We start from the raw sequence: 15,504 nt of genomic DNA on the forward strand, positions 1-15,504 counted from the left end.
CTCTGAAAGCAAGATAAATTGGACCAGTAATATGTAGAGGAGTCGAGGCAGTCATCTGTCCTTGTACAGGTTAGGCTCCTCTCGGCTCCGGCTGCTGACAGCCTTCACTGTAGCTCTTTTTCTCAATCAATCTCAGCTCATGACAGTCGCATCCCGGGTTTCTGTCTGTGCCGCCACTCTCCGTGTGAACACTGTCATGTCCTCAGGTAGATTGCTGTCTGGACTGTGCGTGGTGGATTATATGCTGAGTGGGTTGTGTCTGTGGATCAGAGATGAGCCTGTTTGGTAATTAAGTGGCTCCTGCGTCTTTGATACAAGTTTCCAAAGAACTTTATACATTAACACCTCTGAGTTTCTCATCATAACAAAACTGGAGCTTGATAAAATCAGATGCTTGTTTTTTATTGGACAGAAAATGCTACCTCCTGACATGGGACATTTTGACTTTTTTCAAACTTGGATATAAATTGTTGTTTGACAGTTTTAGTCAGCATCTTGTTAATTATAAATGTGTTTTTGGCATGTTGCTGACTGAGTCTCACAGCTAGGAATTTTATGGATATTTGCTGGTAAACCACCAGCTCACAGCCCTTTATCATCCTCCTCACCCCTGAGATCAGGGGTACTTGAAGCCATCTTGGGTGACTGTGGTTCGGCCCCCGCTGCCCTGCGGGAGCTGACGCCCTGTCCACAGAGGACACTGTCTCCCCCGCCTTCCTGTTGCTGGTGCGCTCGGCTCTGCTGGCCGAGAATGATGTGGCAATGCCACGTCTCATCTTCAGAGTGCCGCTGCTACCGGCTGAAAGGTTTCTCCCTCCTGAAGCGCTTTCCACTGTCAGCAGGTGCTGCCGGCCGGCTGCTGGACCAGCCTGTGGGCGACTGGCTGGAGCACGTGGGGCTGCCGCAGTACGAGAGCAAACTACTCCTGAACGGTTTCGATGACCTGCACTACATGGTGAGTTCACTTCTTTTTACGTCCAAATTGACCTTAATGCTCTTGTCCGTTGTATCCATTTACATTCTTCATGTCTTTCCTCACTTTTATGATCTTTTTTCTCTTGTCTTTCACCGTCTGACTCCTACTTAACTCCAGTTGGTGTTTTTGTGCATTAATCCAATTGACGCCACCCTCCATTAGCTGTGAGATGATCCCATTAGCTTTGTCTGAAGTTCAATTAGCTGAAATCCTGTAATGACCCTTCCCGCTTTATGATGAGTCTGACTTGTTTTGCAGCAGCTGAGGGATTTTATTCTAGGAACTGTATATTGGGAATAGATTCACTACATAATATGATATTGCACATCACCTTTATAAAATTAACATTATTCTCTATTAACACCTTGACACCAACTAAGCTCTGGTGGTTGAAAAGGTCCTGTTTATGTTTCTTTGAGTCCTGGTGCAATCTAGCGAACCAGCCCACATTTCCACCAGTTTTGAGCGGGAACCATCATAATTAAGGGTGTGTCACCAACAGAACATTATTATCGAATGTAGCAAGTAGGCATGGGCGGTATCACAGTGTAATGGTATACCAGGGTTTAGAAATCCCAGAGGTATATTTTTCAGTACCTTCATAAATACATGTGCTCCTCTTTGTATAAAAGTCATTGTATGTAGTGCACAGCATGCACCACCAGAGCTCATTCTCAGGTCTCTACTGGTGGAACAGGCAGATGAGCTGAAAGACACCGTGACATCTAGTGGTGGAAAGTTACAGGTCTGTAAACAGCCGGCAGAGAGCGAATGTGTGGAATAACAGCATGTTTTTCACATCTAACTCAGTAAATTAAGGATTTGTTTCAACCCAAACCGGACTTGGCGATTGTTGGAACAGTGGACTTACTAACTAGATCACCAGCAAGAGTATGTAAGAAGGTTATACCGTATACGATGTTAAAATTTCAGGAAGGTGGGGCACCCAGTAGCTCTCCTGGTAGAGCGAGCGTCCAATGTACATGTACAGAGGCTGTGTCCTCAAAATGTGTTAAACAAAATGCACTACGGACCAACTATTACTGATAAGAAGTAATAGTAGAGTATTAAGTGCAAGATTCCATCGTCTCTCCAACCTGTAAAATATAACACTGATGTTGTCAAAGTTTGCAGCTCAGGTCAAGTAAACCCTTTTTTTCTTCTTTTTTTATGGCGAACCAACTTTGTGGGTTCCAAATCAATTTGTTCTTGGTTGAAATGCTGTTAGTCGTTCAAAATAAGGTGCAGGAAGTGGAACAGAACTGGTTCCACATTGTTGGAAAAGGGGTATATCAATGTGATTCAATGATTAAATGTTTCCCCTTGGCTCTCATACAGAGCATTAATTGACATTTGCTAGATTTATCCATCCATTCAACCAGACAATATGCAGTTTGATTTGTTCTGTCCAATACTTTGTTAACAGAAAGTTGGATATCATTACTCCTTTTTGCGTGTTGAATCAGGCTTACACTGCTTTCAGGCTTTCAGACAGTCTGTCTCTGTCTCTTTCTGTGGCCACTCACTTACAGTCAGTGGGCCGGCTGCCTGAGCAGCAGCTGACACTCAGCCAGAACGGAGAGATGTCTCAGTGAGCAATGGGATGCTGTTGCCAAGCCGACAAGTTTATAGAGCCCAAAGTGTGCGACGCCACTATGAGTTGGCTCTGCTGGTTGTGTCACTAATGAGGACTGATGGAGAAGGGGATGAGGGACCCAGCTGGTAGACCGAGACTCTGGACATGTTGGGAATGAGACAGTCGTCTCATGTGTCAAGATTAAAACTCTGTCCTCCTCCATCAGGCCAATCATGAATCATTATGGAGAATAATGTGTTTCCAAACACCTAACTTTGATTTGATTCCAGTGTTTGGTGAGAAATATGTACACGCAGGCAAACCACAACTCAACATTTGCATGTGTCTTCATATGTACAAATGTATGACTGAATGAAATAAATTTTTATTATTGTCCGATACAACTTATTCAACAGCCATCCCACCTGGGCCTTTAAGGCACCACAAATTCATACAAATCAGATCAGAGTGCTGCATATAATATGTAAACCATACAAAGAAAGACAAGTTCCGACTTTACTGATCCCACTCCGGAGAAATTCACACATTACAGTAAGCTCAAGAGTCAGAAACAGAGAAAAATGCAAAATCATGGTGATTTGACTGCAAAACAGGACTGAATATTACAAAATGTAAATCAGATAAAATAAAAATTAAATTATAGAAAAATTAAATCTATATACACTATATATGCATTTTACTTATACAGATACCGTATGTACATGATTGATGTAGAGGATAGATCGGCAAGTTTAAATGTTGTGTTTACAAACAGTAACAGAAGATTCCTGCTTAGCGTACTTTAAGAAAAAGAAAGAAGAGATAAGATACTGTAAGCCACTGTAGCTCTATTTCTGTAACAAACCTAAAGTCAGAAATCCTACAAAATACATAGCAATCCCAGGTTTCAACTTTATACTAAATGAGATGTTAGACCACCAAGATGCTGGATATTTGTTGCTGAACTGTGACCCTTCTGAAGGCATTTGTATTTATACAGCACATTTTAATGCCCTAAGGCAACCCAAAGTGCTTTACAGATGAAATATGTCAAAGTTCATTGTAGCCCAATCACATAGCATGCCCCACAGGGCTGCACAAATAGTAGTGTCAATTCAATTTCAATTTGATCTATAAAGTCCAATATCACAAATCCTAATTATCCTTGTAGTGTACAACATATGGCATCCCTCTGTCCTTGGACCCTGGACAGGATAAGGCATGCTAAATTCAATTCTTTGTGCACAAAGTTATCTTCCTTTCTTTTTTCATGGCCAGGACTACTGGCAGCCAGTCTCTTGACCAAATCTGTGATTCTGTGTTGCTTTGCAAATGTGTGTATTCAGGTGTTTATAACTACAAATTAGCATTTACTCTAAAGGAGCTGTATGCCATATTAAGATCATTTCTATGATTCAGAGGTTATCTGCTGTTTAGACTTTACAGTATGCAAGCCAGCATGCTTTTCTGGCCATCCTGACCCACAATCCCCTGCACAGTGGAGGATACATTACATTGACTGAGGCGCAAACATGGCTGCAAACACATGACAGCTCATTGACAGCTGACAGAAGCCGCAGTGAAGTATGACAGTGCATTACAGTGACTGATGACCAGGCGAATAGTGATATAATTGTGTTATAGGTCTATATCAATTGTTTAAGTGAACAAAATAATCATAGAGATTATCAACAAAGAAAAAAATAAGAAAACAATGGTAGAGAAATGCATATGTAGGTTAATTTTAGTCATTTAAAATGTTTGAATCTACAATGTATGCAGTGCAGTACAATGTAACTTAAAGGTTAGACTTCAACGACAGCAGAGCTGTCCGGGTTGATCTCCATTGCTGACGATCTCCATGGACCATGACTTCATTCTCCACTCGGGATGCCATTACTCCACTATATCTTTAAAAAGCAAATAGTTGTTTGCTGCTATAATAATGTTCTGAATGTGGCATACAGCTCCTTGATAGAGTTACCTGTGTAGTTGGCAATGTCAAGGCACAATGTCAAACATAACAACGTTTGTAACCTTAGCTCATTGAATTACTCCTTGATCCCGTCACTTGGTGTTAAAACCTGTTACCCAGCAGCATGTTGTATCTTCAAAGGCATTTTGTATCTTCAAAGGCATTTTATTTTCTGCCAGGAAAGATAAAAAGTTTGCCTGGGGTGAACCCAATATTTAAATCTAATATTTCCACAGACTACAAAAGTATTAAATCATGACAACAGTTGTCACAACGCACAGTGAAATAAATAGACTGCAGAGTGCAGAGGGGTGCTAAACTTCAAGCCGCCTAACACGAGCCACCTTCAGTAACTTTTAGTCATTTTCATCTGTCTCCAATGTTTTGCTCTTCTCCTCTATATCAGAGTTGAAAGTGTCAGCGGTGACTCTTTGGTCTTTCCTTTTTTAGAGAGAAATTATGCCCCTGACAACACTGTGGTCACTGTTTACATCCTGCCAAAAGATGAATCAGTGTTTATCATTGTTTCTTGTTCATTATTGGGTGTTAATTAGACTTGTAAATATTTCAAATTAGGACTTCTTGGTCTCCAGAGAGCAGATTTTGTCTTACTAGGCAACAATGTTTTACTGTTATCGAGAGCATTACAAAGCTAGAAACTTTATGGATGAATACCAAAATAGATGTGAATGTTTCTGCTCTTTATCCTCTAACTGTAGGACCCAGCCGTGTCTGACTAATTTCAGCATCCACTGATACTTTGATGATACTTTAATCTACTTTACATAACCTGAGAGTAGAGCATTCCCACATTTATCTGCTCCTCTCCCGGTGTCATCAACACCCGTGTTTAATTCTGTGCTGAAGCCTCTGAAGTTACTCTCTCGGTTTAATCTTCCTACTGTCTTTTTAGTCTTTCACACTCACACCGTCCTTAACCCTGAGTACACTGTCTTTTTTTAAAATTCAAAGCAGAGAGCTGGCAATTTTTCTATCTTTAAACACGGCTTACAGACCACCTGGCTTCCTAAAATCTCTGGAGGATTTAGAAAAAAGCCGCAGGCTTTAAACAGCGTGTCCTGCTCTCAGTAAATGTTGACCTTTTTAAGAATCACAAATTGGTCTCATTTAGAAATGAGATTTACCCTCTGAGTCACCTTGTCTTTGCTAAACTTTTCTAATTGTGTTAAATGTGCGCTGGTGCAATGAGGTGGATAGAACAAGAACAGGTTTCCTTTTTTGGCACAATAACCAAGCAGATTTTTTTTTGTATAATTTTATTAGTGGTGCCAGACTTGTGGCACAGATTGGAGCCCCTAAATGTTCAGTATTGAATAAATAAGTAAGGAATTAGGGAATACATTATTGCATTAATAAATCGTGTAAAGTATTGAAATGAGCCAATAATGTGTAAAATAAGTCAACGCATTATTATGAAATGTTAGTTCATCACTCTTACTGTCGAGAGAACATGCTGGAGGTCTTTTTTTATCCTATTTTGTGTTCATATTTCATTAAGAGTTATGTGACATTTCTTAAAAACACGGTCAAGTTTTAATGATTCTTATTGTTGTTTCACAATTTATGGATTCATTTATAGATTTTTACTTTGCAGTTATTTATGTCATAAGGTTTTATTGACTTATTTGGTATTGAACACTTTGGGGCTCCATACAGGTTGACCCCAGTAGAGCGGCTTTTGAAGAAATCCATTCATGTAATTACCATAGCGATCCAGTGTATTAGCTGTAAATAACACAAAAACTGAGGTATTACTGATGTACATTGCAATAGAATCATGGCTGACTCTATGAACCAGATTTAAATGCATGGTCTCATGGTCTTTAAAGTGCATGCAGGTGTAGTTAGAGGATGTTCAAACACTTTCTGCAGTTAATCAGCACGTAATCAGGTGCAAAAAAAGACGCAGGGGGTAAAAGGGGTTGTATTCAGTCCCTTCATTAATCAGAGGTGTGTTCAGAGTGTCGTCTCATCTCCCATTCCCTTCAAAGACCAGGTGCACCTGCACCTGATGCACGGGTATTTACATGGCAGATTCTGCAATATGGAAAAGTGAGTGTTTTTCAGCTTACAGTAATGTCACTGCAGTGCTGCAGAGGGACATTTAAGCAGCGAAACTGTAGCTACAAACGTGACGGAGGAAATGACTTAACATGTTGCTTTTGAAATAATCAATGGAGTTATGCGGCTCCCTGTGCGTAATGGGCACAGCGCCTCTCTCTTTATGCAGACAGCAGCTCAGCAGCTCTGCTCTGCACTCTGCTATGATCACATTTCAGAGAATGCAATTAATATTTTCCTCATTAGTGATGTTTTATTTCACCCACTGGCAGCCTATAAGTGCCTGTGTGTATAACAAGTGTGTATGCTTGTTGTGAAGCTGCCTCTGTGGTGCATTTTAGTATGGGAATAATTTACCCTTAAAATAGCTTATAAACCAGGTTTTTGTTGGTCAATGGCCCAAACACTTTCTGCTGCATCACAAAAGCAGTACGCCAGCAATGCACCTGACCACACCTCATTTTAAGACCTAAACACCTATGGGTGCGCAGATAGGCGTATGTAAGTACATTTGCTACTTACACAACATGATCGCTAACTGTGAAAGTGAAAACTGCTTTGGACTGAAAATAGCAATTACAGTATCACTTACACCGCTTTGCACCTGGTGTAAGATAGGGTCCTCAGGGGGAATAAAATTAGAAATCTGATACTGCTGTGATATCTTCTTTGTAGCTGAGCTGCTATCGATCAACAGTCAAGAAGTCAAATTCACGTGCAGAAATAGTTTCCTTTATCCATTTTATTTTAAATGGTAAAATTTAGCATCGGCTGAGCAGCTAACTGTGCCAGTGTCCCTTCTTTCAATCTTCCCCTGGGTATGAACGACATCAACCAACAATGGCTGAGAAACAGCATGTCCGCTGCGCAGTGAGATCACTAATTAAACAATGTTTACTCTGCCAGTCAGACTGCTGTGATCTCTGTCTGTCCCGCAGGCTCGCTCTAGAAGTGGATCAATAACAGCAGTGGTTGTATTGTGTTCAAGCACTGAAGCAGAGACAAGCCCCTTCTGAAACCAATTAGATGCTTTTTATCGACTCATGGAGCAAATGTAGCAACGAAACAAGCTCTGCGCGGCCACGCTGCGCTCCGGCCCTCGCTGGTACTGACAAGTAATGCTTGTTGAAACGAATCAGTTCTTTTTTCTCTCCTCGTCCTCTTCTGAGCACAGCTTCTGGTGAGTCTTCGGCTGTGACAGGGTCAGCCAACTGAGCTCCGAGTTCGTTTGTATTCGAGGCAACCGTGTCGCCGCTGCACTTCTGCGGGGACATCACTTCGTTTGAAGCTGGCATTCACAGAGACGGCTAGAGAGGAACAAATTTACTTTGTGTTTTCTGTCGATGGAGGTTACTCAGTGTGTACTAGAAGCAATAACTTCTAAACACAAAGCTTGTTTTTAATCTATAAATTGCATGAAGGTGAGAGAAACATCAGAAGATGTAACGCCTGTTTGTACCGCCGTGTGTAATCTCAGTTCAACTGTGTCTCCTCTCTTTTTCTGTTCTTTTCTGTCATTGAATAAATGCAAAGCAGTTACATTGGAGAGAGTCAATAATACTAAAGCCTGCAGACAAATTGGAAGCTCAGTAATGGCTCCATGCATTAGATGCTCATGGATTGGGGATGGATTAATTGATTTTGCTGTTAGGGTAATGCTGGTGATGAATTGCGCCCATTTGTCCGTTTTAAAAAACATTTGTGCAGACTTTAGATGGAGAAGACGTTCAGTTTTTTAACCGTGTTTTTTTAATATTTGCACATTCTGTCACAGCTCTTTTCCACCAGACTGTGTGTTCTTATGACAGCCTGTTTAGGAGGACAAACTACGACTTTCAGTGGTGCTGGTTATCCGTCCTTTAGACAGTCAGAATGAGTGATCCGTGCCCTCGAGGCCCTGGCCTGAATTCAGAGTGCTTTTAAACCAGAGGGACTGCTGTGGCTGCGCTCCGGATAGGCCGAGGAGAGAGCAGCATTTTAATGAGAGGAGAGGGTGAAAGCAAAGATGGATGGGCCGCACAAGCGCAGACACAAAACCACCGAGCTTACAATACTCTAGATCTATCCTCTTCACCCAAGTTGTGCTGATGTCAGCTTTCTCCCAACTAATATATTCTCACTTTTTTAGACCTGCAGAGGAAAAAGTGGAGGCACATTAGTCAGGATTTTCCCCACAGAGTTGTCACCGGCGCGTCTCTTCAAGTCACACTGTTTGTGTTTTCAAAGTCTTTGTGGCTGGGGATAAATGGCTCATCAAGATAAAGCACAGGTGAATGTAATATTTATGTTGCGGGAGATGGGAGTCTCATCAACTCTGCTACCTTTCAAAGACGAAATGATCCCTTTCAAGTATTGTTCACCCTACGGGGGTTCAAATTTCAAATCCTTGAATTCAGTTGAGTTTAGTTCAGGTAGCAAAATGTGGATAATGGCCACAACAAACAATCATTTTCATTATAAATCAATCTGTGGCCAACAGTCCAAAACCAAAAGATGTTTAGTTTACTATCATACATGACAAAAAACAGCAAATCCACACATTTTAGGACCTGAAAACCAATAGATAAAAAGTTGTAAAATAGTATTATTTTTTTGTCAATCCAGTGGTGGATGAATTCAGTAATCTCTTCATTCTTAATATCGAGGCTCCCTCTCATCTCTGTCAACAGGTATCTGTACATGAATGTAGATATAAATAAATAAAAAGCCCCTAAAAAGCTAAATCTTTATCAGATGATAGCCAATGCATTTCAGCTCTTTTGCTCTCGGACTGTTTATCTGCCACTAAAATTGGTTTGTCAATGTTGCATCGACAACAAACAGAAACTAGAACGCTTCCAATACCAAAATCTTGTACTGTCCTCATATTACATCTGCAGATATCTGTTTATAGAGATTACTTCAGCCTTAATGTGGTTTGAATAAGAATCCTGCAAAATCATACAAATTAGCTCAACTTCCAGTCATTCTGTGTAAATAATGGACATATCTACCCTGATGGTACCCATTGATGGGTAGACTCATGTTGTGTTCTACATTTTGGCCACCACCATCTTTGTTTTTGGAGCCAGAAATGACCATACTTGAACAGCTATGGAAACTAAAACTGCTTTTTGTACCAGGCTGTAAATATGTTTATTTCTGCTATAAAGTTGGGGGTTTTTTTTACATGGGGGTCTGTGGGGTTTGACTCACTTCAGGAGCCAGCCTTAAGTGATTATTTGAGGAGCTGCAGTTTTTGGCATCCCTGCATTTGCTTCATTTTTCAGCCTTGGAGGTTGCTGCTTGCTTCCAACAATGAAATGTCTAGCTTCAGCTAAAGATGACTTCTTCATTAATTATTGTTTAGAATTACGGGTCTCTAAAATGTTATAAATTTCTGAAAAATGGCCCACCACAATTTCTCTGAGCCAGAAGTGACCTCTTAAAACTTTTTTTTTGTCTGACCACCAGTCCAAACCACCCAAATATTTAATATACAGACATACATAACAGGGGAAATGCTATCAGTTATTATTTTTCATTATTTATTTATTTATTATTTCATTCTTTGTAATGCCTTAAACAGCAAATCAGTCATTTAAATCGTTTATTATTGATTGGTGATGAATCGACTCGCTGATTAATGAATGAACAAATCATTTCAGAACTAATAGGCCTTTAAGAGAACAAATGTTTTGTTTTGAAAGCATAATTTTGCTTTTTCACATCAAACATTTTGACAAGCAGCAACATTTGAAGGGAAAAAGGCTTTTTGTTGTTCTTTCCTGTACCTTCCTCAGAGATGGATATTATAAACTGCATCTGTAGTTCAAGTTAAATAAACAGAACACTTTGGGTGCATCAAGGCATTAAGCAGGCGCTTGCTTAAGAAACAACAACTGCATAACACACATCTATTTAACAGTAAAACGTGCAAAAAACAGGAAATGGGAGCAAGGACTGTAGATTCAGTCTGCTGGAGCTATATTTCCCCCACAGAGCCATTTATCAGTTAATCTCCAGTGGGACAGCAATGCAGTGATCCATGCACTGAGAAAGCGCTATTATCCATCCAGCTCCCCAAATAGTTTCAATCCTCAGCTGGAGAGGCAGCGATCGGCATGTCGCTGCTCAGAGATAATGGGCTTTAAGTTGTCAGTTTAGCACGAGGAATTAAGGAGGCAAAAGTGATGCGTCATGATCTCCTTGTGTACAATATGAGCTGCATCTGGGATGGTGTCTCACCACATATGGCCAAAATACCTCCGGCAAGAGCTCATGCACTCATTTTTCTCAACTTTCCTATATCTTATTTTCTTTCTGGCATGTTTTCTTTTCCACCTGGATCCAACTGTTTCTTTTTGTCATTTTTTTTTTGGTCTGTTTTTCTCACTTAAAAAAAAAGATTCTGTTCTTTATGTTTGTCTGTCTTTCACCTGTCTATGCGAAGCAGTGACCTGCTGCCACAAAATACAATCTGATCAGCACCTGTCGGCCCTGAGTTTGAGAGAGAGACTGAAGTATGAGATTACACTAACATTTTCACATGCCTCCATGCTGCTTTCAGCTGTTTACTAACCAGGGGCCATATTTGCAAATATTCTGAGAATACTCTGATGGAGCTCCTAACTCCTAAATGAACTGCATCACAAAATAGGTTTGCAAAAGTGTTATTGTTACTGTGATCATTCTGCTGATGGAAAGCTGAGACAGACCCAAGTCATCAGTGCTGCACTGTTGCATTTTTGCAGTTGCTTAATACTGTAATGTTGCGGTAACTTTATTTGTGGCACTATATCATTATTGCATCATATCATTATCAAACAAAAACATTATTCCTACATCATGTAATCTGTAGCTTTTTTGAACTCTAACAGTTTTTGGAAGATATTTCTCGTATACCTCCTTAGAAAGCCTCTTAAAAGTCCTTCTCTTACAGTTTTTCACCTTAAGAGCTCTCTTAAGGGCTAAGACGCTTCGTGAATAAATTTACCTTAGCCAGGATCTAGTTTTAACTTCAAGGGGAATTTCTTAGAAAACATCACAATTTTCTTTCTTTTCTTCTTCTCAATTTTGTCGCAAGGAGCAACTCTTTGTACTCGGAGGCTTTGAGAATGAAATTCTTTTTCTTTCTGTCTATCTTTCTTTCTTTCTGTCTTTCTTTCTTAGTATTCTCTTACATAGGCTGATGCAAACTCCTAACCAAAAACTGCTCATATCAAATATTTTGAATATGCACCGTGAATGTTGTGTCATTGTAAAACTGGATATTAGTTTCTCAATCAGCAAAATTGCAATAAACATTGTGATTCTACGAGCAGCATCACAAAGATTACTCTGCAGTTTTTACTCCCACTGAGTGACAGGTTCACTCCTCCCCTCTCCTCACCCTTCTCACCTCTCGTTTGCATCGACAGTGTCTGCATTAAAATCAGGCTGTCAGGTTTGACCTACAGACAGCTTCTCTGCTATCCCGTTACTGCTTTGTGTGTGTGTGTGTGTGTGTGTGTGTGGATACAGGCCTGTGCACATATTGTATCTAGAGTGTGTGTGTGTGTGTGTGTGTGTGTGTGTGTGTGTGTGTGTGTGTGTGTGTGTGTGCGCACGCAGAGGTAAGCACTATAGGATTAAGTTGGGCTTCATATTGAAGAGTCAGCCACATGTGCCCTGAGCCGTCACAATTTGCTCCTGAGGCAGCAGCTCCCATGAAGCATCATGATACTTCAACACATGAGATTTTAGTTGCTGACCTCCTTCTTTAGAAGTAACGCAGTCAACAAATTGGACTCGGAGCTCTCACTGAAGTCTTACTCGAGTAGTAATTCTTTGTAATAACTTGAATTTATTTTGACTGTCAGACCATGACATGAGCTAACAGGATGCTGCTAATGAATGGTGCTCAGTGAAGAGGAATAAAAGCCTCCTTTTACACGTCAGGATGTTTTGATTTTTTTCCTCCCCTGCAGCCATCAGTTACAGTCAACTATCGACGCGCTCGTATTCTCCCCCTCCATCTCATACCACTGACCACTCTGCAGTTCTGACATTGATTTATTGCTCCTTTCTCCCTTACCTGCCACACAGTCCCAAAGGTGATACAGCGTGTAACCAAAGGCGGGTTTGACCATCATTCACACACACTCCTGTCAGTTCCCTCCCCCACACACTTACATCTCATTTACGGGGTTATCGATGTGGCCCCCGTGCAGTCAGTCGGTTGGGTCCCAGGGAGGACTTTTAGGATCTCACTCAAGAGTAATTGACCTTTTTTTCTGCATTGGTAGCATCACTTGTGATCAATACTTCCCCTACAGCATAAAGTCTTCTTATGCAGAGCAACATATCTTTAGGTTTAAGAAATTAAGGCTCATGACATTTAACAGAGATCCTGTTTTTTTGTTTTCCTCTATAGGGGAGCAATGTAATGGAGGACCAGGACCTGAGAGAGATCGGGATCACAGACCCAAGCCACAGAAAGAAGATCCTTCATGCAGCGCGCTCGTTACCAAAGGTGACAAATGATTGATTATTACTCCAATACTCATCTAATGATAGTAAGACCTCATTCAATGTCTACCATTACCTCTGATGTGAGATCACGAGCTGCTAGTCTGCCCTTAATACCAAAGAAGTAGTGCAGCAGTGGAAAGTAAATAAGTCCATTTTATGCTGCTTTATATTCACTACTGTTCAGAAGAAAATATTGTTTTTGTTACTACTCTACCTTTATTTGCTAGAAAAGTAACCATATGACAAGCTTCACGAAAAAGTTATTTCCCCTCTAAACTTTTCCAGATGTCTTCATTTAAAAAAAAAAAGTTTGCTCTTTGTGCCCCAAAGAACTCAAATTAAACAATATTTCACCAAAGGACGAAAAGATAAGAGAAAAGTCCAAAGTTTGAATACAAATGTGTGCTGCAGAACTTTGTTTTCTCTTGTTTCTCGCAACTCTGATTTATCTTACCCCTGGATTGAGAACCATAGGATTAAACTACCAAACTGTGTATAAAGTAAATAAACTACCTCCACCTCGACCAGCCACAACAATAGAATGCTTCTTACGCACTGATGCATCAGTATTATCAATCTAATAATGTAATACACAAGAACATATGTGGTTCTGCAAAATGAGTGTTATTTGTTTAGATATTTAGATTATATTTAGCTGATAATTCCTCAGTACTTTCACAGAAGTGTGATTTTCAGTGCAGTACCTTTTCAAAGCAGGACTCCACCGATAAAAAGTCATTTTTAGCTCGCTAAACACGGGACCTGTTGCTCTACCGCTGCCTCAGTGAGTTAGTTAATGTCATAGTGTGACTTTGGTGAATCTGAACGAACGCTTTAAATGTGAAAGTCTCACAATAACACAAACAAACTGATTGAGGCCAGCAGCTCCTGTGTTCAGCAGTGTTAAATTACTGTTTTCAATGGAGTCTGGCTTAGAAAAGAGGGAGATAACAACAGACCCTGTCGGAAATTGCTGTCTGACAGGAAAAAAATGGATGAAAATATTTCATATATAGTTGTTATAGTTATATATAGTATATAGTTATAGTTGGGAAATTTTTTAGGTCGCTAAAATGTGTTTTTCCTTCAAAACGTCAGGCAGTAAAACTGGTTATAAAAAGCAGCATATATGCCGACACCTTCATCCAGAACCTTCCAAGCATCAGTGAATGATTAAGTCTTCTCCTGCAGGTGAAAGCTCTGGGCTGTGACGGCAGCAGCTCGCTCTCCTCTTGGCTGGAGAATCTCGGCCTGCACGAGTACTTACACAACTTCCTGGCCAGCGGCTACCGCACTCTGGACTGTGTCAAAAACCTGTGGGAACTGGAGATTGTCAATGTGAGTCACAGTGACGCACACAGACCATGCGGAGTATCAGAGGGTGAAATTAGTTTTACCGAGTGTTAAAGAAAACTCAGGATGAGGGACAAGTTTGACAGTTAACTCCAGCTTCAGTTTGGAGGCAGCAGAGAACTTAAACTCTGAAGGTGAACACACACATAACTTTGGGGTTGAATATTTGGGAATTAGTTTCTAGCACTTAAAGGACAAAAAACCCAGTGATATTTGAGGTTGTGACAGTTCATGAATAATTATACATTCACATGTGCATTAGTTCATCCCATTTCCCAAGTTTGGAAGTTGTTCTTCCAACTTCAGTGTGTTCATGAGCTAAAGTCATAATAATGTGGAAAATGCAGGGATGCTGCAAAGAAGATGTGAGTGTCTTTTATCGCTCAGAGCGTTTAAACATTTTGATAGCTTGTGCATTCCCTAAAACCACTAAAAATATTGCTTCACCTGACTTGTCATTGGAGTTAATGCTAATAAATAACTTCTCTGTCTTATCAAGGTCACGTTACGTGAAAATTAGCTTTATGTTACAGCCTAATGCACATGTAACAAATTACATGTGAGCAAAAACGGATATACATTACACAAATTAATATTAAGCATTAACCAGACATACTTTCATCCACTGTGTTTCAGCATATATAACATCCAAGTTGGCAATATATATATACATATATATGTGTGTGTGTGTGTGTGTGTGTGTATATATGTATAACAAGCTAAATGGGATAACAACAAATCGGAAGTGTGCAATGTTTTTTTTTTCTGACATTATATATCAAATAAAAGCCAGAGACTGTATTGTAATAAGTTCCTCTGAGCTGTAAATTCACCACTGAAAAGCAAAAGCCTCTCCTCCTCGGGACAGCTGTCACCATGTTCGCAGCTGCCTGTACTGAAGAAGTGTGAAAGGGAGGAGAGCTCACTCTGCAACAAAATGTGGAGAACAAAACATCCCCAGAAATACACTATACGTTGACTGACAGAAAATAAATGACTCATCGACTTGAAGCGACCTCAGTAAACTGAGGGGTCTCTGACTGATGATTA

The 15,504-nt window shown here is 40.3% G+C and overlaps 1 protein-coding gene across 14 annotated transcripts in view; it reads left to right on the top strand.

Annotated features, from left to right (window-relative positions):
* The window catches only part of anks1aa (ankyrin repeat and sterile alpha motif domain containing 1Aa), a 91,755-nt gene that overhangs the window by 64,612 nt on the left and 11,639 nt on the right, over positions 1–15,504 (top strand). For 9 of the 14 annotated variants that reach the window (XM_042492631.2, XM_088081966.1, XM_042492628.2 and 6 more), the window contains 3 exons: positions 840–955; positions 13,004–13,102; positions 14,293–14,439. In XM_042492631.2, coding sequence (XP_042348565.2) covers positions 840–955; positions 13,004–13,102; positions 14,293–14,439 — 362 coding nt within the window. The remainder of the gene's footprint in view (positions 1–839; positions 956–13,003; positions 13,103–14,292; positions 14,440–15,504) is intronic. The other 5 variants (XM_042492630.2, XM_088081964.1, XM_088081967.1 and 2 more) reach the window with 1 other exon arrangement.

Source organism: Plectropomus leopardus, chromosome 9 (assembly GCF_026936395.1).
Source record: "Plectropomus leopardus strain MGB_pleo_1.0 chromosome 9, ASM2693639v1, whole genome shotgun sequence".
Lineage (NCBI taxonomy): Eukaryota > Metazoa > Chordata > Actinopteri > Perciformes > Serranidae > Plectropomus > Plectropomus leopardus.